The sequence below is a fragment of the Vulpes lagopus genome, chromosome 18 (genome assembly GCF_018345385.1).
Source record: "Vulpes lagopus strain Blue_001 chromosome 18, ASM1834538v1, whole genome shotgun sequence".
Lineage (NCBI taxonomy): Eukaryota > Metazoa > Chordata > Mammalia > Carnivora > Canidae > Vulpes > Vulpes lagopus.
The window spans coordinates 15060891-15087111 of NC_054841.1; the positions used below are offsets into that span (position 1 = coordinate 15060891).

The window sequence follows — 26221 nt, forward strand, 5'->3', positions numbered from 1 at the left end:
GGACAGGAGGCAAAGAACCAAGGAAGCCACCTTTTATTCCACTGCCAGTAAGTTCCAGCTACTGCACAAGTGATACAAGTTCTTCAGCATGGCTGGGTCAGTGCTGTCCTACAACTTTCTGCAACGATGAAAAAGTTTGCCCACAATGTCCAGTACAGTAGCCACTAACCACTTTTTGGTTACTGAGCACTTGAAATGTGGCTAGGACAGCAGAGGAAATGAATTTTTAATTTAACTTAATTTAAATTCAAATGTCGCATTTGGCTTGTGGCTACTGAATTGGACAGCGCACTCTAGGCCCTGGACTCGTCCTGGGGCAGTTTGGTTCAAAAGCCAATTCTGGAGAAAGTGGCAGAAAGAGCCCTTGGGATCACCACAAGCCCTCTCCCAGAGAGAAACAGCAGCCCTGCTGTCAAGGGGGCAAACCTCACAGCGGGGGGACACCACGGGCACGCCGGATAAGGTTGGCCAGCCATTTGGCCAGGCCGCCTGTGCTGGGCTCCTCGATGTGGAAGGTTCGTGTAAGGAGATTGTAGAAGGAACCATAGCACACAGCCACCACTGTGCACGTGAGGCAGATGACGTTGTAGGGCATGCTGAAGTCCGGTGTGGGCAGGTTCACCAGCAGCGGCTCAGTGTAGAGGCGCACGAAGTAGCTAGAGCTATCGGAGACCGGGTACCTGGGGTCAGGAAGGACAGGTGAGTGAGGCAGGACCGGATGCTCCTCCCCATCTCACCTTGTCCCCACTCCTGGCAGAGCTGGATACACAGAGCTAAAGGTCTACAAAGCCTTCTCAGGCTCAAAAGACATCTTTTTGACAGAAGACATCTCAGGTTGACACAGAAACACAGAAGATGACAAATAAACTTGATCAAAGGAGAACTACCTTGTGCTGAGGGTGGGGAACAGGGCCCTGCCTTTGCTAGGCTGCTTCTTCCTTAGCCTCTGGTCTCAGCCTCAAGGCTGTCTCCTCAGAGAAGCCTTCCTGGATAACCCACTCGATTACTCCCCAGTACCCGATCCCATTACTCTAGGACCAGAATCTCCCCTCCAGCCTCTTAACATGAGCAGGGCAGGGGTGAGACTGCTTTGTGTCCTGTTATACATCCGGTGCTCTCTGAGGGAACTGGCATTTGATTCGATTTGATGTGACTCAATTAAATATTCATTAAGAGAAATAATGAGTAAAGGCAGGTTCTAAGTATAGTCACCTATTTCTTCTTCTAGAAGCACTTCACAATCATTTCATAGGGTCAGAATAAATATTCTAGACCACTAGGATTTCTACTGGGATTGAGTTAACTCTGTACATTGTTTTAGAAGAGGCGACATCAAAAAAAAAAAAAAAAAAAAGAAGAGGCGACATCCATCCCTGACCTGGCTTGCAGGAATCTGGTCACCTGTGTAGATGCCCACCCCAAAGCAGACCGGCTAAGGCCACACTTACAGGGACTTGAAGAGGGGACTCTCCTCCCAGTCCACGGGCTTGGCTGCCACCATGCTGGGCACGAGGGCACTGAGGACAGATGGGCTGTGGAGAAGCAGACATGCATTCCGAGTATGTGGCTCCTCCCTACCCTCACCTCCGGGGCCAGCAGCCCAGTGGGTGGGTCAGGAGGCTGGGGGCAGTCTGTGAGGGGAGCTCACCTCACATAGAAGCCATGGTTGGGGTCCGGGGTGTACTCAGTCCACTTAAGCAGCGCCCGCTCAAACTGAATGGAGACCTTAGTGGCCGAGTTGGCGGGCAGCTGAATCAGCATCTCCAGGAGGTGTGGCTGCAACCGGTCCTGTGCGGGCTGGTAGTGGACGTAACCTGGGGAAAGGTAAGTGTCACCCACACCTCCTTGCTGGGGTCCAACGATCTGTACTCTTGTCCCTGCCTCTTGAGACCTTCAGCTCTGGATCACAGAAGCCAGGCAGGCTCAGGGAGGGGAGGAGGGTCTTGGAAAAGGGAGATGATGTGTCCAGGGTGGCTGTCCCAGGGCATGTCCAACCTAATTAATCCTCACATCACTCAAACTGGGGCGCCTGACAGCAGGCACCTGTGATGCAACAAGGTCACAGAGTCACCTGGAAGTTTCCTGGCCAAAATGTGGAACCTGAATCTAAGCGAGTTTCTATATCTAAAGGCCAACACACAAGAAGTGCAGAGGAGGGAGGGGTCGTGTTAAACACAGGCCCAAGGACAGATTCAGAATACAGAACCTTCCACACAACAGATGACCAAGCTCCTCCAGCAAGCAGATTAAAAAAAAAAAAAAAAAAAAATAGTGAGAACTGTTATAGATTAAGTCACACTTAAGAGCAAACACCTCAGGGATCCCTGGGTGGCGCAGCAGTTTGGCGCCTGCCTTTGGCCCAGGGCGCGATCCTGGAGACCCGGGATCGAATCCCACATCGGGCTCCCGGTGCATGGAGCCTGCTTCTCCCTTTGCCTGTGTCTCTGCCTCTCTCTCTCTCTCTCTCTCTCTCTCTGTGACTATCATAAATAAATAAAAATTAAAAAAAAAAAAAGAGCAAACACCTCAATACAAGATGTTAATAATAAGGAAACTGAGTGGCAGGAGAGGGAACTCTGAGAGTACATGGGAACTCTGCTTTCTGCTGTTTTTCTCTAAACCTAAAATTGCTCTAAGAAAATGAAGAGAGAGAAACTTGAGAGCTTATCAAGCAAACGCTATGTGAGGACCCTGTTTAGATTGTAACTCAAATAAACCAACTACTAAAGTGTTATTTTTAACACCACTAGAGACAACGGGCATGAGAAGGACAGGTGGTATTAGAAACGTAGACTGAAGCATTTAAAGGCAGATCTGGTATCTAGGATCAGTTTTAAGATACTCTAGCAGAAAAATAACAAAACCGAAAAACGAAACAAGGGCAGACATGAAACAAGAGCCAGGAGGAGCCCGAGCTGCTGGCACTGCAGGCTGGGGGCGTGGGAGTGTGTCATGCTCTTCCCCATGGGTGTGTTTGACACTTTCCAGGGCAAAAGGTTAAAAAACAAAACAGAAAAGCCTACAAAATACAGGGGTAACATGTGTGAAGAGATTCTGGAGGGGATACAAATAGTAGTAAAACAGCCCCAGGTTTGAAAATGCAGGTGATGACAGGGGTGGTCACAGACAGTAAGTCTGGGTGTTTGGGACGTGCAAGAACCTCCTCCTCAGAACTCTTCTGTGTTAAGTCTCCCTCCACTCCAAACAACAAGGGCTTTGGTGCTAGGCCTGCCACCCGACAGAAAGCACGCAGTAAACATTAGCTCCTCTTCAGAAAAGGAATAGAAAAAAAAAAATAAAGATTTAAAACAATGTCTCTTTACCCTGCCCAAGGAGGCAAAAAACATCTACTCCAGTTTTCTCTATTTTCTTTCTGATACCGTTTTCTTGCTGCTAACCCATTCTCCACTACAGGCCTACAAATCCACACAAAAGGACATGCCCAGGGCCCCGGGGAAAATGGAACAAGGAAGTAAAAAGATCAGGAAACTGCTGCCCTTGTGAAGTCCTATTAAGAATCACCAGTTCTATATGGTTTCATTACTTTTGCCTAAAAAATTACTTCCAGATCTGGCATGGTGAGGCTACCCTTTCCACGTTTCAAAGTCTCTGTGCCTGGATGGTGTTTCTGAGGTACTTGAGGAATCACTCTGAGAAGTAAAGGTCTGGGGGACGTCAAGGTAGAGCAGGATGGGATCGGGGAGGTGCCAGGGGCCTGGGGTCATCTCTCACTTGGCTTGTTCTCCTTGCCCTTGGAGGTGATGGTGAGGGTGTGCACATAGAGCCGCAGGTACCAGGGCACTGTGTCCAGCACCAGCACAGGGAAGGCGCGGTATGGGTGAGTATTGTATAGCAGCGTGTTCAGCTCCCCATTCTGCAGCCCGTAGCCACTCACATATCGCTGGGCATGCAGGAAGGGTACTGGAGGGGCCTCTGCAAAGATAAGTTCATGGTTAAGAGCTACTAAAGGAAAGGGTCAGTGCTCACCCCCCACATCCCCGGCCATTTGCAGGGTCCCACAGCGAGGGAGGAGACAGGGAAGAGCTTTGCCATCAGAACTCAGAAGCCTGCATCCCGGAACCATCCTTGTCTTTCCAGCCCAGGGCATGATGGAATTACTATCACTTACTAAGTACTTACATGCACCGAGCTCTGTGCACCTCCCAACCCAAACCAGTGACTGTCTACACTTTTCCTCGGTAACACTGAAAGCTCTTTAGCCCAGTGCCCTGGCGGCCCATCCGCACCTACCATTCTCTGGAGGGCTCTTCCACTTGAACTGGAGGTTGAGGTTACGGGAGTTGTTGATCACAGCTGTGTCAAGCAAGTCATAAACGGCGTAGGTCTTCTGGGTACCGAGGGTGACGTCCTGGTACGTGGTGGTTGGGGTTGGGTGAACCTCCAATGTCTCATTGTCCTGGTGGCACAAGGGCAGGACTGAGAAGTGAGCAGAGGCGCAGGCTGGTTTTGGGTGGAGGGAGGGCGATTGTGACTGAGACCTTGGTACCTGGTTATAGCTGGTGACGTCCACATAGACTCGGCTCTCCGAAGCCAGGGGACAGGGCTCTGTAAGGGTTCGAGAGAACATCCGGAAGAGGGACCAGTCTGAGGAGCAGAGAGGAGGGTTGAGTGGGGGTGAGGACTAGGCCTAGTCTGCATAGACAGGGCGGGACCAGTGACGGTAAGTAGCCAGTGGGTTGCCAAGGCAGCCTACCTTTCTTCCCCTGTCCTGTGACAAAGGCGTCATATACGACAGACAGGGTCTGCCTCAGCTCCCAGGAGATGCTGGTACAGCGTGCATTCTACCACGAGGGCCAGACAGCAGCAGTCAGCACACATCACTCCCTACCCCGAGCCCCCAGAGCCTCAGGGACTCCTGCCCGGACCCCATCCCTTGTCTATCATGTATCTTCCCACCCATCAATTTACTACCATTCACTACTGAGCACTTGACCCTATGCCAGTGGCATTACACGTACCAGTTGGATAAACCGCCACCAACACCCATAGGAACTGATAACTACTATTACTCTCATGTGACAGACGAGGAAATCAAGCTCAGGGAAATGAAATGATTTGCTCAAGGTCAAGCTGGCTGAGTGACTTACCTGGTAGTTGCATGCACAGCTATTGTTCTTAACCGCTATGCTCCATGACAAAGATTTACTGAACGCTTGCCAGGCAACCACTCAGTTTCCTTGGTGTGTGGCCAATGCCCCAAATGATCATCAGCACAGCTAAGACTTACTGCTAGCTCAGCCCGCAAGACACACTAGGCTACGTGCTTTATCTGCATGTTCCCTTGGAGCCCCTGGATAGCGCCCACCCCTGTTCCCCATGACTTACTCTGCAAACAGGACGAATATGCACTGCCTGGGAGTGGTAGCTTGTGTGGAATAAGCGATCAGCCTTCAACAGCACAGACAGGCCTGCCTGGAGGAAGCAGGAAGAGGTGAAAGGTTGGTGCCCTACACTGTGGGACACCTGCACAGGGGGCAGAGGTGAACGGTAAACACACCCTGGTGGTCAGGTGGTGAAGGAGCACGCACCAACCCCACTGTCCAGAGCTCCCACACATCCAGAGCACTCTGGCCTCACCTTGGAACTACAGGGCAAGAGCTTCTTCCACGGGGTGAGGTTCTCAGTGCAGACCACCTCTCGTGGCAGCACCGCGTAGCGTAGGAAATAATGATCAGTGCCTGGGCAAGACACAAGTCTGTCTGGGGTGGGCCCTGTGGCCCAACTCTTCAGGACCCACACTCCAGAGATGGGGTAACCCCCTCCTACTGGCCATGCAACTCTCCAGTACCACCACCCTAACAGTCCCAGCTTGGGTTGGGACCCCTCCTCTCCCTGGAAGGCAACACAGAGACAGCACAGTCTCAGGAAGCCTTCCTCTGGGGCCTGCATACCCAGGATCCAGCCCAGTTGAAGAAGGAGGAAGCTGAAGAGAAAGGAGGCAAAAGTTGGGGCAAGAAGAAGAAGGAGAGGGCCACAGGGCTATCTCACCATTAGCCAGCCCCAGGGGTTTGAAGGAGGCAGTAGGAGTGACCGTGTTGGTAGAGTCGATGAAGTTCAAGGAGGCACAGAAGATCCCCGAGAGGACATTACTGAGCTCCTTCCAAGATTTATCCACGCTGGATGGAGACAAAAACCCACTTACTATCATGAGGCTCCCTCCCTCCAAGCCTGCACTTGGCTACTGAACCAAAAAACTGACCAGCTAATGGAGCTACCATGGTACCACTGCCCTGCTCAGTTGCCTCCTGAGTCTTGCCCTACCCACCCTTTCTTCCTCACTCTCTTCTGGACATCCCAGCAGCCCCACAGGTCTCTACTACTCAGGTGACTCTTCCTCTCGCCTGGGAATGCCCTACTCACCCCTCTCTGCCCACCTTCAAAGAGGTTACCTCCTCCAGAAAGTCTTTCCTGCCCTCTACAACCACAGTTCCCTCCTGTGCTGCCAAGGTTCCGACTACCTGAGCCTCTCACGAGGTCCCTCCAGGGACATGGCTAGGTAGTGGCATCTTGTTCTAAGCATCTTTTCTCAGCTAGGCTGTGACCAACCAGGGGAGATGGAACAAGTCTGGGTCTCCTAGGTATATCCCACAACACCATGTAAAGTGCCCCACATTTTCAGAGGCTGAGATTAGCCCGCTGATCCACCATGAGGTGTGCCCAGCTAGACAAACCCACATACTTCCCTGCGAACACCCTGGGAATGCAAGTAAGTCCTGGTTCCACCCTCAGAGTAGGAAGTCCTACATCCATAAAGGCTTACTGAACAACGGAAAACAACCATTCTAGGACCCTACAAAAACATCGAATTAAATTAGAAAGAGAAATGTCACAATAGATTTGCTCTCCATATCAATAACAAAAAGCATAAAACCAAAATTCTAAACACCAGCTCCACATCACAGGCAATTATGAGCTGGGGGGGAAGACAGTGACAACAAGGCAGATGGGGGTAAAAAAGCAAAAGAGCCAAAGTTCAGGCAAGAAAGAAAAGCAAATCTGGAAGTCAGGGCTTGTGCCTCATTTGATATCATCTTAGTGTTGTCCTGGGATTTTTCAATAATCTGCTATTCAGAGCTTTTCAATTGCTCTAATCATTAAGCCTGAAAGGTCTACCCAGGGACACCTGGGTGGCTTAGCGGTTGAGTGTCTGCCTTCAGCTCAAGGCCTGATCCCAGGATCCGGGATGGAGTCCTGCATCAGGCTCCCTATAGGGAGCCTGCTTCTCCCTCTGCCTGTGTCTCTGCCTCTCTCTCTGTGTCTCTCATGAATAAATAAATCTTAAAAAAATAAATAAAGCAAGCCTACACAAGCCATAATCACATTTCATTTGGTGTGCACAACACTGACCCATATAGCATTTCTTACATTTTGAAATTACTTACTGATATCCATATTTGCCAATTACCACACTAAAATCCAGATTTCTGGCATCTCTTGAAAATGGGAGTATCTGACAACAGTTAAGCCTCTATTCCCACATGGCAACAATCCACTAGGGGTGAGTGGCAGCTGTCCTCTCAAGCTCTCTAGCCCGCTACCGTCTCCACCACTCCCTATCCCATTCCCCTCTTTAAAATCATGCTTATGATACTGACTTCTCATAGTGAGATTAAGAGGAAATTGTGGTACAACAGTAGTACCTAAACCTGTCCCTCTCCCAAACAAGACCTATTCCTCTAATGGGGAGATCTGGGATCCTGTGGGCCAATTCTAGCCCACAGAGGTTTTGTTTGGCCTTCATGGTCCCATCATCATCATTATCATTATTATTATTATTACATGAGTGAATGTCTTTTTATTTTTTAAAAGGTTGTATTTACATATTCATGAGACGGAGAGAGAGAGGCAGAGACACAGGCAGAGGGAGAAGCAGGCTACGGGGGGCGGGGAACCTGATGCGGGACTCGATCCCAGGACCCCGGGATCATGCCCTGAGCCGAAGGCAGATGCTCAACCACTGATCCACCCAGGCGCCCCTGAGTGAAATGTCTTTTAAAAGATTACCCAATTTGCCACAGACTTCTACTGTCTTACACCCAAATGAGCTTCAAATTATTTATCTGTCTGTAGATACATGCAGGTGCTACCTCAGGTCTGAAAGTATTAGGGGAAGCGAAAAACATCAATGTAAGGAATGCCACCGGGTGGTAATGTCATTTCTCACTTCCGATGCCCCCATGGAGTCGCTGTCTGCTGGAACTGCTGCCCCCCCTCCCCAAGGAGCAGTGGCAGGATGACAACGCCGGCCACTGCCACATTCCCTCCGTGACCTGCAACAGGCCCCAGGGCGGGCACTCACTCCGTGACGGTGTCTTGGAACCAGACCCAGAGCTCTGCACCTGATGGGGCCTGCAGGAAGGGTGGCCCCCAGTACCGAGTCCTCCAGAAGCCTTGAGTGAATGACAAGTGCAGCTCTCGTAGAGAATACTTGGAGATCAACTGCCCCAGGGCCTTGGGAAATAGCCTATAATGAGACACTGGGAAAAGGGGAGCAGGTGAGGGATGATCCTGGAGGACGGGTTCTCAATAACTATCCCATCTTTCCCCGCAGAGCCAGTTTGTCGGGCTCCAAGCCCCGGGGCCAGAGCCCCTCTCAGGTACCAGCCTCCACCGCCCAGGGCTGGCCTCCAGCCCGCCTCCCAGCAGGAGCCACCGAGGAGATGCCGCATCCTCCGACCTTCTTCTCGCTGCAGGTCCGAATCCCAGCGCGTGCGGAACTGGAATGTGGCGGCTACGTCCCCGGAAGGCAGCGGGGTGATAACGAGCTCCTCCCGCAGCGTATCTCGTGGGGGCTGTGCTCGGCCCCCGTCCACCAGCCCCAGGAGCAGCAGCGCGAGCCACACGAGCCGCAAGCGGGCCGCCGCCATGCCTGCGGCTGCTTCCGCCCGCCCGTGGTGCCCGCCCCCACGAAAGCCGACGTCCAATAGGAAGAGCGCACGAGAAATGACTTCCGGTGCCATCCGGGAAGCCGGGGCGAGGCTCCCGGAGCGGCGGCCACCTGGGTCCTTTGGGGCTGGTGGGTGTGAGGGGGCGCGGGGGGCGCGGGGGGCGCGGGGGGCGGGGGGTTTATGGCAGGACCGAGGGCCGGACCGAGGACTCTCCACTTGGGGGTATTCCTATGCATTAGAATGCGCTTAATAGGGACGCCTGGGTGGCTCAGCCGTCGGGGCGTCTGCCTTGGGCTCTGGGCGTGAGCCCGGGTTCTGGGTTCGAGTCCCGGGTTCGAGTCCCGCGTCGGGCTCCCTGCAGGGAGCCTGCTTCTCCCTCTGCCTGTGTCTCTGCCTCTCTCTACGTCTCTCATGAATGAATAAATAAAATCTTTTTTTTTTTAAGTGCTTAATACCGACTGCCGCCGTGCCAATGTGGTAATTGAAACAAGACTGGAAAAAGGAAAACAGGAAAAAGACTGAAAACGTGTTTTGCGAGGTCACATGGCAGGGCTGGTGGGTTTCACTCCCACAGTTTCTGATGTGTCCGTTTGCTCAGTCCTAAGCCTGCTGCAGAGCTTTCCTGTAAAACCCTCAAATAACTGGCCCCTTTATTAGGGGGAAAAAAATGTCACACGTACAACAAAGTTGAATGAACACCTGTTACAATGAACACCTATTTCCCCATCACTTCCTGCATTAACATTTTACTATACTTGCTTTATCACAGACTGGTCTGTTAAGTCCCTCAATTCCTCGGATGTCTCCAGGTAAACTGCAGACATAAGTACTCCTCTCCCCTAGATATTTCAGCATGTATGTCATTAAATAAAGCTTAATGTTTGTTTACGTTTTGGTGTAAAATTCACGGACGATGAAATGCACAACTCCGAAGTGCATATTCACGGAGTCTGACAAAAAAGCATACACCACACACAAGTTTGTGTAACCCAAAGTTCTGTCGATTTATAGAGCATTCTTAAAACCCCAGAAATTTGGTTAATGCCCCTTGCCAGCCAATCCCTGTCCCCCTACCTTCCAGAGGCAACCACTATTCTGATTTTTCTCCACAAAATACATGAGTCTGTTCTAGAAGTTCATGTCAGTGAAACCATCATATGGTATGTTATTTTCTCGTGTAAGATTTCTTGCATAGGAAGAATGTTTCTGAGAATCATCCCTGTTCTTGTGTGTATCAGCAGTTTCTTTTTATTGCTGTGTGGTTTCATATTATATGAATATACCTTAGTTTATCCATTCTCCTGGGGATGAACACCTGAACTCTTTCAAGTCTTTAGCTGTTATGAAGTAGGTGGCCATAGGAGTTATTTTGTAGATGTATATTTCCTTTGAGTGAATATTTAGGAGTGGTCAAAGACTAGATAATTCTTAACTTTTAAAGTAACTGCAAGATCTTTTTCCAAAATGTATCACTTTATACTTGCACCAACAATATATGAGAGTTCTGGTTAATCCACATCCTGCTCAACATTTGTTTTTTTAATTTGGCGGGGGCGGGGGGGGGGGTGGACTTTAGCTTTAGCCTTATGGTATATGTAGTGGTATCTTATTGTGTGTGGCTTTATTTTGCATTTCCCTGGTCCCAAATGATGTTGAGCATCTTTTCATATGCTTTGTGGCCATACATATGTTTTCTCTTGTGAAGAGTTTGTTAAATTCTTTTTGCACCCCCCACCTTTTGTATTGGCTTGTTTGCCTTTTTACTACTCAGTTGTAGGAGTTCCAAAGTTAAATTACTGCTTTGGTTTTTCTGGGTGCCCTATGAGGACACACTCATGAAGGATTTTGCTCAGTCTCTTGCTTACAACCATGCTTCTACTTAAGAGCCAAATTTGATGGTGGACAGATCTGCCTAGATATACCCCAACCAACCAGAAAGGGGATGTCAAAAAGATATCTCTATGTCATTAGGCCCTCATCCTACTTCCATCTAGTGTTCTTCTCCCGCTACACATGGAATAGAGGCTATGAGTTTAGAGGTCGGACAAATCCCCACACCAGCTTTTAATCCACCGGAGCATGAACAACCTAGTGTCACTTTTCTTCTGTAAAATGGATAAGCCTACTTTCAGGGTTGGTGTTAAAGACTAGAAATTATGTATATGCAGGACATAGAATGTAGTGAATGTTTAATAATATTGACTGTCATTTACTCAAACAATTCTTTGATGTAGGGTCTATGATCTCTTGTTTTACAGATAAGAAAATAGGTACAGAAACCAAGATATTGCCTAAGATCATAGTGAGTCATGAAGCCAGAACTAGAGTTCACACCATCAAACTCAAACAAAACAAAAACCAAAAGAGGAGCTGCCATCATTATGATTATTTTATATTCTATGCTTTCTCTCCTTTTGAAATTGCCTCTCCCCATCATTCAAGACCCGCCACCTCCAGGAGACTTACCTTCTCTTCTCTAGTGTTACAGTCTTCTGTGCACTTCTGCTACAGCCTGTGTTCTATTTCCATTATCTGTGGCCCCATGTGCTCCTGAAAGAGCTCTTGGTCACCTTAGTATTCCTGTTACCTAAGCAAGAAGGCTAGTATACAGTAGGTGCTCAGCAATGTCTGAACAAACAAGTCACAGCACAGTTCATAGTGTCCCCACACTGCCACACTATTCAGTGTCAAGTTCTGTGCATTCTTTAGGGACTGCTAGAGGGTGCACCTTCCAGGGAATCTTTCCCCAAGTTGTGATCCTTCCTATTTCCTCCACACCATAGGATTCTACAGGATGAGACTGTCTTTATCCCTCCTCCCCAGAGTCTGTGATAAGTCTGTGCAGAAGACAGAAGAAGCCACACTGCGGCTTGGAGACAAAGCTGGGCTGCATGCTTTGGAGCTGGCTCCAAATCATCCTCTCCTCTCTGGGGCACCGTGTGGCCTCAAGATACAGTCAGTTGGAGATGCTGGCTCTGAAGGCTGGCCAAACCCCTGTGGTTTGGCAGGAGAAGAGATCATTGTCCAAGCAGGAAGTGGTCTTGGGTCTCAGCTGACCCTAGACTTTTCCAGGCAGGGCTGGGGCTCATAGCAGCCGAACTGGAGGCTCCCCGCAGGCTCACACACAATTCTGCCTCTCTGGAAGACTAGAGATCCCTGTCCCCAGGCAGGCTCCCTGCCCCAAACCCCACAAATCTTAGCATCACGTGCCTGGAGTACTAAGAGATTTCTTGACATACTGACAGCAACCAAGTTAGTCTAGCTTCCCATCATTTGCCCTGGAGGGAGCAGGGTGATCCTGGGAGCTGAGAAGCCTTGTATAGCAGAGCCATAGAGCTCACAGGCTGCAGCCCAGGAGAAGGCTCAGCCACAGTCAGGTGGTTGAGCTTTGCTACTCCAAAGGAAGGGAGAGCGCAAAAGGACAGAGACCATATCTTTTGTGTGCAGCAAAGTCATAAGCAATCCAGAAAAACTGGAAAATTTCACATGAGACTAGCCCCAGCCCAGTTTAGTAGATGATCTCAACTTGGACACAGAGGCTTTTAGACAAAAGGAACACAAAACTCCCACAAGTTTCTCACTAGCGCTGGGAAAAAGCACTTAAGAGCTGTCACTTACAAAGGTCTCCTGCAGGGGTGAAAGCAGGCTGGTACCATGGGAAGACTGCAGGCCCGTCACTCACTCAGCCTGGATAGTACAAAGAGCTTTGGGATTTAGGCTGAAGGCCACTGAGCCCATGGGTGGCTTTGATGTCTGAAGGGAGGTGGAGGGGCTTATTTCTTCTGATGTGAGAAATGACTTGATGCCCCTTATGGCTGGGTCCTAGAACCCTCCTTACTCCTTCCACTCCCCTTCTCTCCCTGAGCACATTCACTCACTTACCACCTACACAGTGGTATCTCTATTTATCTTCCCAGCCTAATCCTCTCTAAATCCAACACTCATGGGTCTGATTTCATACCCAACATAACCTCCCGCAGGTCTTGAAAGCACCTCAAGCTCACCATGGCCAAAAACAAATTTATGACCTTCTCTCCAAACCTGGTTCTTCCCCACACTCTCCATCTGGGTGAATAACCCTCTATATCATCCTATTGCAAGGGAGAAACAATTGTGGCACCCTTGACCTCTTCCTCTCTCACCTACTGCTCAAATCTTTTGGAATCTGTCTCCTAAATATCTCTTCATTCCTTCCACCTTTCTATATCCCATCCACCTCCACCCTAGTCCTGTTACCCACTATGTAGTATGTGGCAGTGATCAACAATCACCTATCACCTCCTGGATTCCAGGCATCCACTCTGGTGCTTTCCAGTCAGCACTCCACTGAGGAGGTTCTCACCCTGCTCCCTTCACTCCCCTCTAGTTGACTCCTAATTATCCTTTAGGCCTCAGCTCAGATGCCACTTCCTCAAAGAAATGCCCCCCACTCCCCTGACTGCTCTTAATAGGCTATTAACCTCTTCCTAGAACTGGTCATTATTGCAGTTTTACATCTGGGCCCCCACTAGACTAGACTCCCATAAAAGCAGCACTGTGTCTTTTTTTTTTCCCGCTCTACATTCCATCTTCAGTGTCTTACACATGTTAAACACTGACATTTAATAAATATTTGTTGAATGAATGTCATTTATTTTTTATACCCTGCCTCAACCCAGTCAAGCTAATCACTACCATTATCTTTTTGTTAGATGTCTGTCCTGAGCCTGTCCTCCTCCAGTATATTCTCTACAATGGCCAGAATTACCTTTTTAACAAGCAAATCCAACCACTTGTAATCCTTCATTACTCCCCATAAAGTTCAGATTCATTAATGTGGCCTCTAACACAAAAACTGCTAGTTAACTACCCAAAGACTAATGTCTTCTTGTTCCTTAGAAACATTACCCTGGGATCCCTGGGTGGCGCAGCGGTTTAGCGCCTGCCTTTGGCCCAGGGCACGATCCTGGAGACCCGGGATCGAATCCCACGTTGGGCTCCTGGTGCATGGAGCCTGCTTCTCCTTCTGCCTGTGTCTCTGCCTCTCTCTCTCTGTGTGTGTGACTATCATAAATAAATTAAAAAATTAAAAAAAAAAAAAAAAGAAGAAACATTACCCTGATTTTATCAAGATAGCAGTGTGCCCTACTAAAGGCCTATCCTGGCCTCTCCAGTAGCCACGGTGCTTCTGAGAGGTTTGAAAGGTAGTTCAGAAATCAGATGCACTGGTAATTCAGTGACTTGAAAAGGTTATTGTTTTTCCAAAGGCCAGAATTTTCTTTCTTCCAGATAATGTTGTGTCCCCATGTCTATGAAATATCTATAAGTGAAACATTTGTTGTGTTAGCAAGCTCTGGTCAATGAGATGAAAGTGGACGCCACTTGTTAGAGCTTCCAAGAATGCTTCCCAACGTGGAAATAGCAGGCTGTGCTTTGCCCGTCCTCAGTTTCTTTTCCCACTTTCTGCCAGTTTCAAGGACATGATGGCCGGGCTCCAAGGGCCATCTCAGACACCAGCTATCACTGAGAATTCAAGGCACGTAGCTGGGATGGCTGAGCAAAAAAGAGCCAAAAAGGACTCCGGTGTTTAATAACTTTGGAGCAGCCACATTGCCCTGGACTTCTTTTATACGAAGAAATACATTTGTATCTTAAGTCTCTGCCCTTTTACTAGCAGCCGAATTGAAACTTGATACAGGCTCCAAAGTCTTTCATGACTAACCTCTGTCACTCTTCCTTCTTGCACCTTCCTCTCCTTCTCCAATTCAATGCTTGTGCCCAGCTGAATGTTTCTCAGTTCCTCAGAGCTATTTCTCTCCATATAAAATCTTCCCAAGCTGCTCTTTCTGCTTGGATTACAGCCCCCACTTGGCAAACTCCTACTCAGCCTCTGATCTCAGCTTAAAAATCAGTTCTTCGGTGGCTAGATGAGCTATTTTCTGACACCAGAATCGTTGCTCATCATGCTACTTATTACACCATGAACCGTGGCATTTACTTGATTTTCTCTTCCAGAGACAGTAAACTCCTGAAGGCAGGGACATGGCCTGTCTTACTCAGAACTGTATCCCAAATGCCTAGCATACATGTTCAAGAACTATTTTCTAAAGAGAGGGAGCACACAAGAGATGGGGCTGGGGTACAGTGTTGGTCAGATATAATGGGTCTGAGACCTCTGCAGTATAACACATGAAGGGGAATGGTTGGTATATGATTATTTGTTTATTATTTATACTGTGTCCTGTTCCCAAACAGGACATAGGCGAGCAGGATGGCTAAAGTACCTACCACTGCACGGGGAGTGCTAAGGAGTTCACATCCACTTAGAAACACGGGTTTAGAAGCCTCTATTGGAAGACTACAGCAGAGTCTGGGGGAGGGAAGGGTGCTAAGAAAAGCAGCAGCATCTTATCCTACCTCACCTTCCATCTCCTCGCCTGTAAGCCCTACCTCAGGAGTAAGCCAAAAACTGGTGGGAGGGTTGTAGCAGGAAAAGGTTAGCAGGAAAGCAGGAGGGTTAATTCCCAGAGAGGTACGCCAACCCACCGTCCTTCTGTCCCCCTGGTGCCTACTGCAAATAAAGAGTCTGGTCTTCTCTGAAGTGGGCCTAGGGTCTCCTGTGGAGAAGAGCCAGCTCTGCCAGTCTGTAGATGTAGGCCCACCGCTAGCTGCAAGCTCCAGGCTCTGCCCCTCCATCAGCCCCGTCCTCCTCATCAGATTGTGCCAAGGGCGTGTCTGCTCCACCATCGCTGGGATTTGGGCTGTGCAGGTTGGTGGAGTCATCGGAAGATGATGAGGAGGTACGGGAGGCAGTCCTGTCTGGCGTAGGCACTGGGAGGCTCAGCTCCTCTGGATGGTCATCCAGCCCTGCCCCAAAAGAAGAGTTGGTCAGGGCTTCAGGGGACTCTCAGAGACCCTCTGGCCAGGAGAGGCTGAAGCCCAGAGAAGGGTAGGGGAGTGACCAGTAACTGAGCTAGTGTACAAAGAGCCAGGTCTCAGGATGCCTGGTTGACTCAGTGGTTACGCATCTGCCTTCTGCCCAGGGAGTGATCCCGGAGTCCTGGGATCCAGTCCCACATTGGGATCCCCACGGGGAGCCTACTTCTTCCTCTGCCTATGTCTCTGCCTCTCTCCATGTCTCTCATGAATAAATTAAAAAAAAAAAAAGCCAGGTCTCCTGACTTCCAGTTCTTTCCACTTCCCAACACCATGTCCGGGCCCTGGAGTCAGGTCAATCAATTCAAGAGTTCAAGATCTATCTATGTCACTTATTTGCTACTGAGTTGCTTTGGGCAAGTCATTTTCCCCCTCAAGGGCCGAATCTTCTCTAAAAATGGGATATGCACCTACATTCCAGAAGGGGTTTTGAAGATGAAATCAAGGACTGCTTATAAAATGTCTGGTATGGGGCGCCTGGGTGGTGGTTGAGCATCAGCCTTCAGCTTGGGGCATGAACCGGAGTCCCGGGATCGAGTCCCACATCAGGCTCCCTTGCAAGGAGCCTACTTCTCCTCGCCTATGTCTCTGTCTCTCTCTCTCTGTGTCTCTCATGAATAAATAAATAAAATCTTAAAAAAAAATATCTGGTATGCAGTAGGCCATTAATAAATAGCAGTAGCTTTAAATAAGAAAATATCTAATAAGCTAAGTATATGGGCTTTGAAATAAGAAAGCCATGGTTTGAAGCCAGCTCTTCCACTTTCTGGCTATGTAACAACTTCTGAGTCTAATTTCCTCCTTGATAAAACCAGGATAATACTGCCTGCACTAATAGGACATTTTAGGGATTGAGGTAACTAAGCACAGTATTAGCAACCTTAAAAAAAAAAAAAACATGTTGACTAAATATTCATATGAAGATGACTAAAATGGCTTATCTAATACAAAAACCACATTTTATATTATTTCAATTATATGAATTAATTACATTAATTTCACAAAAGGCAAAATTAACAAAGGTTAAGAGATTGGGACATTCCCAGAATTTTAGATTGGCGATCTGTCACCCAGTTTCCCTTAGGGTCAACTTCCCTAAAATCAGAACAGACAGCTGTTTCATTGGTAGAAACACCCACTTCCAGCCGCCACATGTATACTTCCGCAGCCCTGCCTTGCAGCCTCACTTCAGAGCCTGACACCAGTTCTGGCTAACTCGTGCCCAAGTCCCCAAAGCCAAGGGGCATACCAGATGTCTGGGAGGCTGGCGGAGGGTCTTCACAAGGCAAGAACACATCTGCTCCATCCTGGTCTCCAAGGTCAATAAGTTCTACCTGTTCCAGTGCATCCACGTTCACTTCCATGGATGAGATACTACCTATGGGGGCTGCAGATCAAGAAGGGGGCAAGTCAGGAGGACATAAGCCAGGGCCCCTAGGATGGTTAGAGATGTGTGTCAGGTCTAGAGATAGACATTTTGAGGGCCCAAAAAACAAGAGGAAGAGGCTCCCATGATTCAAGACCTATATGACTTACCCACCCCTCACCCTTGCCCCAGTCCCTCTCCCCAGAACTCAGAGCTTACGTCTCTGTGACTCAAGATGCAGGTGGGACAGGGGGAAGACAAACTCTGTCTCCGGCTGTAAAATTTCCTCGAAGAATTTCTGCCGCTCCCGAAGGCGGAGCTGCTGGCGCTCCAGGGCTGCCCGAGGATTTGGGTCCATGTCAGCTCCTGGAAGACAGAAGAGCAAGGATGGCTATGAAGTTGAGAGGGACTACAATGGGGGCCTGAACTTGGGGAACCCCTCTGTAGCCAGCATCCCAGTGTTACAGCCTGGACACCTCTGGACTGGGCTACCTCCTTCTCTTCTTTGACGCAGAATCCATTACCACAAACTTCACATCTCATTGAGAGGCAGGGCTGACCCTGTCCCCACAAAGGGGATGCTGGTTCCAGGCACCGCAAAAGCAGCTCCTCTGTATTCAGAGAACAGAGCCAATAGCCAAGTCTCAGTATCATGCCCTTGTGAGAGGAGTTGCAGGGATTGGTCTAGTCCAAATGAGCAAGGCACTTTTAATGGACTCAGGCTCCCCTCAGAAGGCTATGGAAGACAGTGGGATGGGGATCTCAGGGTGGAAGATTATCTTGCTCCAGTGCTGCAACTCTGGTTCATGCCCAGCCTTCAAAACCCAGACAAAGACTAAAGCACTCCCTCTCCCCCACACACCCCATCACCACCATCCCCTCCAAACCCCGCTCTGAAGTTGCAGACCTGACTTCCAGACTTGGCTCTGCCCCTAAGGAAATCATCTTTCCAGCCTCAACCTTCCCATCTGAAAATGACTGAATAGTCCTACCAGCCTCAAACACAACCCAGCAGCTGTTGGTTCAGGTGCTCTGTAAAATGTAAAGCTGGGAGAGTGTGCTATTTAGAGGCCCCCCCACCATCTCTTCTCGCACTCCCCAGCTCTTTTTGAGCACCTCTTTGACACATCTCAGCCTTATATCCCCATAGTCAATGAGTAGCAACTGGGCCGGCGAGTCTTGGGTCCAATTCAGTCCAGTCCCCCACCCCCCACCCCAGGCGGTCCCCGGTGCTGAGAGCTTTCCAGAACACCAGAGCTCTGGGCCGGCCCAGGCCCTAAACATCCACTCGCATTCACTCCATCTCCTTCCTGGCAGCGGAGGAGCCCATCACCCGAGGCAAGGGAGTATCAGGCTTGAGGACCAGCTCGTCAACCTCCGTAGCCTGCCTCCCGCGCTTCATCTGGACTCAAGTGTCAGGAGACCCTGGGCAGCTCCACCGGCGCTGCTGCGGGCTTCGAGGGGCTCAAACCCAAGTGGGCCAAAGGCGGTGTGCGGAGACTGGGTGGCCGCCGGCTGGCAGCGGGGGCAGGGAGGCGCTGACGCCGATTCCTGGGAAAGGCTCTCGGAGCTGCCGCCCAGGTCACGGCGCTAAAAATACCCCGGGCCCCTGGGGCCGTCTGCTCCGCCGCCGAGAGGGGAGCGGGGAAGGGAGAGATCGAGGGTGGGGGCGCCCACGGGCGGGGGACGCCAGGACGCCCCCTCTCCCTAACCCCATCCATCTCCCGAGACCTGAGCGGCTGTCCCCAGGGGGCAGCGGAGCCGGGTCTGGGGAGAGGAAGGGAGTTGTTTACGCGACCAAAGGTGCTAGGATAAGGGAGACGAGGTCGGGGAGCCCGGGGGGAGGAGGGTGGCCGTGAAATGCAGCGCGCCCCGCCAGTCTCCGCCCCACCCGCCCTGGAGTCCGCGGGAACAAGAAAATTCCCTAAAAAGGGCCCGGGCGCGCCCGCCGGTGGGGGGAGGAGGCGGTCGAGGGCCGCGGGCGTCCGACTCGTGCCGCCGGCCCCCGGCCCTGGCCCGCCCGCCGCCTCTGAGCCCCCGCGCCGAGCCCCTACCTGCAGCGCCCTGCGCCCCCGCAGCCTCGACCGCTCGGCTCCGGCGAGACAGCACCGGGGGCGTGGGAGCGAGCCGCGCCGGCCGGGGTGGGGCTGCGCCGCCGGGGCTCCCGCGGGACCGCCAGGCCCTGGGAGCCGGGAACGAGGAAGCGTCGGGCGGCGGAAGTGGGGGAGGGGCTGCGCCGGGCACCCGCGCCCGCCTCCCTCCCGGCCGCCTCGGGGAGCCCCCTCGGGCGCGGCCGCTCGCACTTGCAGGCCGGGCGAAAAGTTCCCGGCGCGCATCCTCGCTCGGCAGCTGGCCGCGCTCGTCCCTCCGCCAGCCGCCGGGGCGCTCGGCCCCGCACGCTCACATCCACTTGCTGCGCCGCCCTGGGCGCCGCAGCCCGGCTGGGGGCTCACACGCGGGCTCTGCACCCAGGCGCACTTGCTGCTCGCGACTCCCGGGCAGCCCCGGCGCAACGCACCCGCACCCGCACCCTGGGCGAGCAGGCGCAGGCGGGGAAGGGAACCGGCCAGGGCGAGGAGGGCACTGACCCGCTGCCGCGCATCAGGGCAGGTGCGCCGCGGCGGAGGGCCCCCTGACCCCGGGACTCACCCGGCAGCCCGGGTTTCTGGCTCCGGGACCGGACTGAGCCACCGCCCAGCCTTCCAGCGCACTGGGCGGGGTGGGCGCCGGGACGGGGCGGGTCGGGGCCGCAGGGGTGGGCCTCTGCGCCGCGCCCCGAGACGCCGGCGGGGAGCCAAGTTCTCCAGGGCGCGAACAGGGGCGCTGCGCGTCCAGGTTGGCGGGGGTGGAGGGGCGAGGCTCAAACTGCCGGCGGACCGAGGAATCTCTTGCCCCACTCGCCGCGCCTCCTGCTCAGACCAGCGCCAGAAGTGTCCAATCTGGCAGCTCCTGGACTGAGATTCTGTACCCTCTTTTCCTCCTCCCTCCCACCTATCCCTTCGTGCTCGCAGCTCCAGAAGCAGCGGGAACAGGACGGGGTTGGGAGTGTCTGTCGGGAATACTTATTCCATAGGGTCATTCATTCATTCACTCAACAAACATCTGCGAGCAAGCCAGGAACTAGGAGTCATCCTTGGCACCTCCCTGTGCTGCGCTAAATTCACCTCCATTCCCTGTCGATTCTCTTTCCTAAATAACTTCAATCCACCATTCCTCTCCTTTTCCACCACCATCTCTCCCTTGGCTCCTCCAGTTGTATAGCCTTCTATCTGGTTTTCCTGAACTCACTCTGGCCCTGCTACACTCCATCCCCGCTCGCCCTCCCCCTCTCCCCCAACACACCGAAGTCAGCCACCATTTCAAAACGCGGGTTTGTGTTCCAAACACCACCCCCTACTTGAATCCTTCCATTGTTAGAATAAAATCTAGATGCTGATATCTGAGCCTAATCTTGAAAAAATGAGTTCAACAAGCAGAGAAGAGGGGGGAAGGGCATATACAAAGTGGAGTCATGACACATGTTTCCCTGTCAGGGGACCAGTACTCTACAAATACCCAAAGCGCTGCTTCTTTTGTTAATGGGATCGCAAAACAACCCTAGGAGAGAAATACAGCAAGCAGCTTTCCCACTATTTTATAACCAAGGAAACTAGTTCATGGGAGGCAAGTGGTTAAGAGCATGGGTGTGGTGGTCAGACCCTCCTGGGTTGCAAACCTAGCTCTGCATCTAGCCAGCTGTGTAAATACTTAATTTCTCTGTTCCTTGATTTCCCTGCTTATTAGGTAGGAATAATTAATCCCTACCACTTATGAGATAATTCATATAAAATGCTTAGTACAGGAATGGGCGCTTTGGAGATGCTCAATAAACAGTAGGTGTTTTGATTGTAATGGGTTCTGAGAAAGGGAGGATAGTGCTTTCTTCCATGAATTTCTGAAATTATAGGAAGTATACCTTAATAGTTAATACTTCCACAGGGCTTATTATATATCTGTTGCTATTATTAGTGTTTTGCCTATATTAACTCTTTTAATCCTCTTAACAACCTTGTGAGGTAAGCTATTATTATTTCCATTTTACAGATACAGAAACTCAGAGACAGAGAGGTAAGGAGGCTTGTCCGAGGCCATACAGCAAATAAGCAATGGAATTCACATCCACATGGGCTGCTTTCAGAGACTGTGCTTGTAACCACTGCTCCCAGGCTGTTCCCCTTCCGTCCTGTTGCAGTTTTCAACTTCTAAGAAATGTCTGGTCAGTTTGATTCTTATTCCTCATTAATGGATGAAGTAGATACTTGGTCCCATTTCCTCGCACAGGGGAATGAGGCCAACTCAGGAGTATGTTGGATGAGAGCTCAGCTCCCAAAGCTACTTCTCCCTTTTCCAGGCTTATCCCTAGGAACTTTGAACTCTATGGATTGTTTTGACCTGTTCCTAATATGGTGACAGATCTGGAACCTCCGTCCCTTCTCTTTGCCAGATAGTTGTCACATGAAGGGGTAGAAAGGAAAGAGCATCTAAGCTAGATATAATTCAGGGGGCAAAGCTGGAAGGGTATTGGCCAAGGGAAAGACCCAGGCAGCATCCCCAAGAGCAGATGGCAAAAAGAAGTGAAAGGAGCCATGGAAAAGTAGATGGCTGAGACTTCTGGCTTCCATCCAGGACACAGAAAGCTAGGAAGAGCTTTTTTTTAAATTTAAGAACAATATTGAAAAATTGTCAGGTAGTCTATAAAATTACAACTTTTGTCAAACCCATCAGAGAGCTAGGTTTGGAGAGCAACCAATTAACCTGAATTCCAAAGGAGGCCAGGAGCCCTCAAGAAGAAATGGGACGCAGGCAATGGCACACTTGTGACGAGGCCTCCATGCAGACAGGTAAAAACAGTTCGTTTCATTATGCAGATCTACATTTCTTTCTGGTATCATATTCTTTCTGCCTCAAAAAGATCTACACAGAGAAGTAAAGATCCCCAGAAATGGACAGAATAAAGGTAGATATAACATTTTTGGTTTTAATCACCTTAAAAGACAACTGACTAAAGCAAAAGAGTTGCAATACACTACTCTTTGGCTTTAGAAGTCATGGGGATGTAAAGTGCAGCACAGGGAATATATAGTCAATAGCTTTATGTAAAAAAAAAAAAAAAAAAGCTTTATGTGATGACAGATGGTAAGTACACTTACTGTGTTGAGCATTTAGTAATGTGCATAATTGTCGGGTGGCTATGTTGTATATCTGAAACTAATATAAAATTGTATGTCACTACACTTCAACTTTTAAAAGTAGCAATATGTTGTGGATAGCTAGCATATATAAAAGTAAAATGTGTAATGATAACAATAGTCAAAATGATGGGATAAGTAATTGGAAATATACTGTCGAAGGATCCTCTGCTGTATAAGAAGTGATATAACATTATTTGAAGGTTGACTTTAATTAATTGAAGATATATATATATATATAGGTATATGTATACATATACCTATATATACTTTTAAAGATTTTTATTTATTTATTTGACAGAGAAAGAGAGAGCACATGAGCACAAGCAGAGGAAGTGGCAGGTAGAGGGACAAGGAGAAGCAGGCAGAGGGAGTGGGAGAAGCAGGCTCTTTGAGGAGCAGGGGCTGGATCCCAGGACCCTAGGATCATGACCAAAGCACTAGAGCTGAAGGCAGACATTTAACTGAGTGAACCACCCAGGCACCCCCAATTAATTGAAGATATATATTGTAAATGCAAGGGCAACCGTTAAAAAAATTTTTTTAAGTATAAATAATTCAAACCAATGTGGAGATAAAGTGGGATAATAAAAATATTGGGAAACATTCTCCCTGGGCCTTTTGTGTTCAACGTGTCTTGTTGACTATCTCAAGATTGCAAGGATCTGACTTCTCTTTCACCTGGGCCCTTGCTCAGGATTTTTGATTACTAAAAGAGCTTGAGAGATCAGATGGTGTCTTTCTCAAAGTCAAGCTTGCTTACTGCTTGCTGTAAAAGTTCTGGGACTGGTTCCCCAGCCAAGTGTAAACCCACTTTGTATGTGCTGTGCATCTGGGACCTCCATGTCAGTTGTTGGAGTTGGGGCCAAAGGAACCAACGAACACACATCGATGCTGATGTTCATGTTGTTTGGTGTGCAATGAGTAATAAATTGTTTCAATCAAATGCAATTAAGTCTTATTGTCCTTGGCCAACAAGCACATGAGAAAATGCTCCGCATCACTTGCCTTCAGGGAAATACAAATCAAAACCACAATGAGATACCACCTCACACCAGTGAGAATGGGGAAAATTAACAAGGCAGGAAACAATAAATGTTGGAGAGGATGTGGAGAAAGGGGAACCCTCTTGCACTGTTGGTGAGAATGTGAATTGGTGCAGCCACTCTGGAAAACTGTATGGAGGTTCCTCAAAGAGTTAAAAATAGATCTGCCCTACCACCCAGCAATTGCACTGCTGGGGATTTACCCCAAAGATACAGATGCAGTGAAACGCCGGGACACCTGCACCCCGATGTTTCTAGCAGCAATGTCCACAATAGCCAAACTGTGGAAGGAGCCTCGGTGTCCATCAAAAGATGAATGGAGAAAGAAGATGTGTTCTATGTATACAATGGGATATTACTCAGCCATTAGAAACGACAAATACCATTTGCTTCGAGGTGGATGGAACTGGAGGGTATTATGCTGAGTGAAATAAGTCAATCGGAGGACAATCATTATATGGTCTCATTCAAATGGGGAATATAAAAAATAGTGAAAGGGAATAAAGGGGAAAGGAGAAAAAATGAGTGGGAAATATCAGAGAGGGAGACAGAACATGAGAGACTCCTAACTCTGGGAAATGAACAAGGGGTGGTGGAAAGGGAGGTGGGTGGGGGGTGGGGGTGACTGGGTGACGGGCACTGAGTGGGGCACTTGATGGGATGAGCACTGGGTGATATGCTATATGTTGGCAAATTGAACTCCAATAAAAAAAAAAAGTCTTATTGTCTTATTTTTGGTGATCAATGGGTTGATGTTTTTCCCTGAAAAAAAAAAAATGTAATTTAATCCAAAGTAAGAAAGAAAAAGGAAAAAATGATTTTCAAAAGATGGAAAATATAAAACAAATAGCAATATATAAGATTTTAATCCAACTGTCAATGAAAAGACAACCAATTAAAAGACTAGTAGAACAGGAAAGGAAGTAAAGCAAAAGGCAATAATGTGCTGTCTACAAGAAACCCAATTTAACTATAACAAAATATATGGGTTAAAAGTAAGTGAATGGAATGAGATACACCAATTATAATGTATGTACTGCTGAAGCGAGCAGAAGCGAGCACGTATGCGATACACCATACAGTCAAAGCAAACTGGAGTGGCAAAATTAATACCAGACAAATGTAAACTTTAAAAAGACTGTTGCCAGTGATGAAGAGGGATATTCATAACAATCAAAGGTTCAATTCACTAGGAAGACTCAACTATTATAAGTGTGAATACATCTAATAACAGAGTTTTAAAAAACAGATGAAGTAAAAGCCAATAGACCTAAAATAGAAAGAGAAAAATCTATATTTCAGTTAGAGAATTTGATACTGCTGCCCCAGTAATCAATAAAACAAGTAGGACAAAGAAGGAAGGATATAGAAATCCTGAACACTATCAACTGACTTGTTCCAACTGACACTTTTATTAACACTTTAACCAACAATAACAGAGTAAACATCTTTTTCAACTGCACATAAAACATTCACCAAGATACATTGTACTCTGGGCCACAAAACAAACCTCAACAAATGTAAAAGAATCTAAATCATACAAAATGTTAATATGGCTATACAAGAATTGAGATATAACCAATAAAGATACCTGGGAAATGCCCCCAATACTTGGAAATAAAATACAACGCTTCACAATAACCCATGAGTCAAAGACAAGGTCCAAAAGGAAATTAGAAATGGAATAATATTGAAATGCAGCCACCAGCCACCAAAATAGCCCCCAGGGCTCCGCCCCCAGGGCTCCGCCCCCAGGGCTCCGTGCCTTTCCTTTATTCATACCTTTATGTAGTCCTCTGCTATACCCAGTATCAGGGTTACTCTATGTGACCAGTAAGAAATGATGGTGGACCATGTCCAAAATTAGGATTAAAAAAACAAAAGACCACAGCTTCCATCTTGGGATCTTGGGTGTGTGTCCTCATTCTGGTGGAAGCAATCTACTATGTTGTCAACAGCCATGCAGAGAGGCCCACGTGGCAAGCAACAGAAGATTCCAGCCAACAGCTAGGAAGAACAGAGGGCCTGCCAGCAACCACATGAGTGAGCAGAGAAACAGATCCACTGGCCCTGGTAGCACCTTGAGAGGACTACAGTCCTGGCCAGCAGCTTGCCTGCAACCTTGTGAAAGACCAAGCAGAACCATTTCAGCTAGAGCATTCCTGATGCCCAAAACCTTTGAGATACTAAATACTTCTTGTATCAAACTGCTAAGTTTGTATTGCAATAAAGCAATACAAACCTCGTATAGAGGTTTTGGTACTGGGGTAGAGTGCTGCTTTGTCTGTCAGCTCTAAAGCATGGCAGTGGCATTAGAACTGGCAACAAACTGAGAGGAGTGTAGTGGAAATGCCTTGGAAAAGCTGCTGAGAGAAGCCTCAGTCCTTTGATAAGACACCAGCCAAGGCAAATGGGAAAGTAGGTAAATGCTATTGGAAACTGGGGTAAGAGGAAGCTCGTTATGTCATGACACAGAGGTTAGCCGCCCTGTTTGCCTCCAGTAAAAGAGGAACAGAGAGAGTATGCCAGTAATGAATTGGGTGATCTAGCTAAGGACGTTTTCAAGCAAGGTGGTAAGGTGCCACCTGGTCTCTCCTCGCTGCTGACAGTAAAATGCAAGCAAGGAGAGAGGAGCTAAAGCAGCAGTTCCCTAGTGACAGGGAGGCTGCCTCCTGGAGGGACATTTGGCAATGTCTGGAGACATTTTTGGTTGTTGAAACTGGAGAGGTTGCTATTGGCATCAAGTTAGTAGAGGTC

General features: G+C 49.1%; 3 protein-coding genes across 4 annotated transcripts in view; all 3 read right to left on the reverse strand.

The window, feature by feature from the left end:
• Nucleotides 1–16: 16 nt before the first annotated feature.
• PIGT (phosphatidylinositol glycan anchor biosynthesis class T) lies at nucleotides 17–8922 on the reverse strand. 2 transcript variants are annotated; one of them, XM_041733343.1, is made up of 13 exons: nucleotides 8699–8922; nucleotides 8321–8498; nucleotides 6782–6811; nucleotides 6010–6137; nucleotides 5599–5699; nucleotides 5347–5433; nucleotides 4715–4802; nucleotides 4508–4605; nucleotides 4252–4417; nucleotides 3733–3933; nucleotides 1649–1814; nucleotides 1449–1532; nucleotides 17–680 (listed from the first exon to the last, which is right to left on the reverse strand). In XM_041733343.1, exons 1-13 carry the CDS (start codon nucleotides 8886–8888, stop codon nucleotides 428–430), a joined length of 1770 nt encoding a protein of 589 aa, XP_041589277.1. In that variant the 5' UTR covers nucleotides 8889–8922; the 3' UTR covers nucleotides 17–427. The 2 variants fall into 2 exon arrangements, with proteins under 2 accessions (XP_041589277.1, XP_041589278.1); XM_041733344.1 differs by lacking the exon at nucleotides 6782–6811.
• Nucleotides 8923–15091: 6169 nt separating this feature from the next.
• DBNDD2 (dysbindin domain containing 2) lies at nucleotides 15092–17548 on the reverse strand. Its single transcript, XM_041732903.1, has 3 exons — nucleotides 17410–17548; nucleotides 17074–17211; nucleotides 15092–15755 (listed from the first exon to the last, which is right to left on the reverse strand). Exons 1-3 carry the CDS (start codon nucleotides 17546–17548, stop codon nucleotides 15553–15555), a joined length of 480 nt encoding a protein of 159 aa, XP_041588837.1. The 3' UTR covers nucleotides 15092–15552.
• The window catches only part of SYS1 (SYS1 golgi trafficking protein), a 42482-nt gene continuing 33685 nt past the window's right edge, over nucleotides 17425–26221 (reverse strand). Inside the window, exon 4 of the mRNA XM_041732905.1 lies at nucleotides 17425–17556. Coding sequence (XP_041588839.1) covers nucleotides 17550–17556 — 7 coding nt within the window. The 3' untranslated portion in view covers nucleotides 17425–17549. The remainder of the gene's footprint in view (nucleotides 17557–26221) is intronic.

Bases quoted from the DNA above. Each gene is read 5' to 3' on its own strand.
- DBNDD2 (XM_041732903.1), bottom strand. From the start codon at position 17,548: ATGGACCCAAATCCTCGGGCAGCCCTGGAGCGCCAGCAGCTCCGCCTT. The intron at 17,212-17,409 runs GTAAGCTCTGAG...CTTGATCTGCAG, and splicing joins GCATCTTGAGTCACAGAGAC to CCCCCATAGGTAGTATCTCA. The intron at 15,756-17,073 runs GTATGCCCCTTG...CTTTTGGGGCAG, and splicing joins GCCAGCCTCCCAGACATCTG to GGCTGGATGACCATCCAGAG.
- PIGT (XM_041733343.1), bottom strand. From the start codon at position 8,888: ATGGCGGCGGCCCGCTTGCGGCTCGTGTGGCTCGCGCTGCTGCTCCTG. The intron at 6,812-8,320 runs GTGAGTGCCCGC...ATGTTTTTGTAG, and splicing joins TTCCAAGACACCGTCACGGA to GGTCCTAGAATGGTTGTTTT. The intron at 1,533-1,648 runs GTGAGCTCCCCT...GCTTCTCCACAG, and splicing joins AACCATGGCTTCTATGTGAG to CCCATCTGTCCTCAGTGCCC.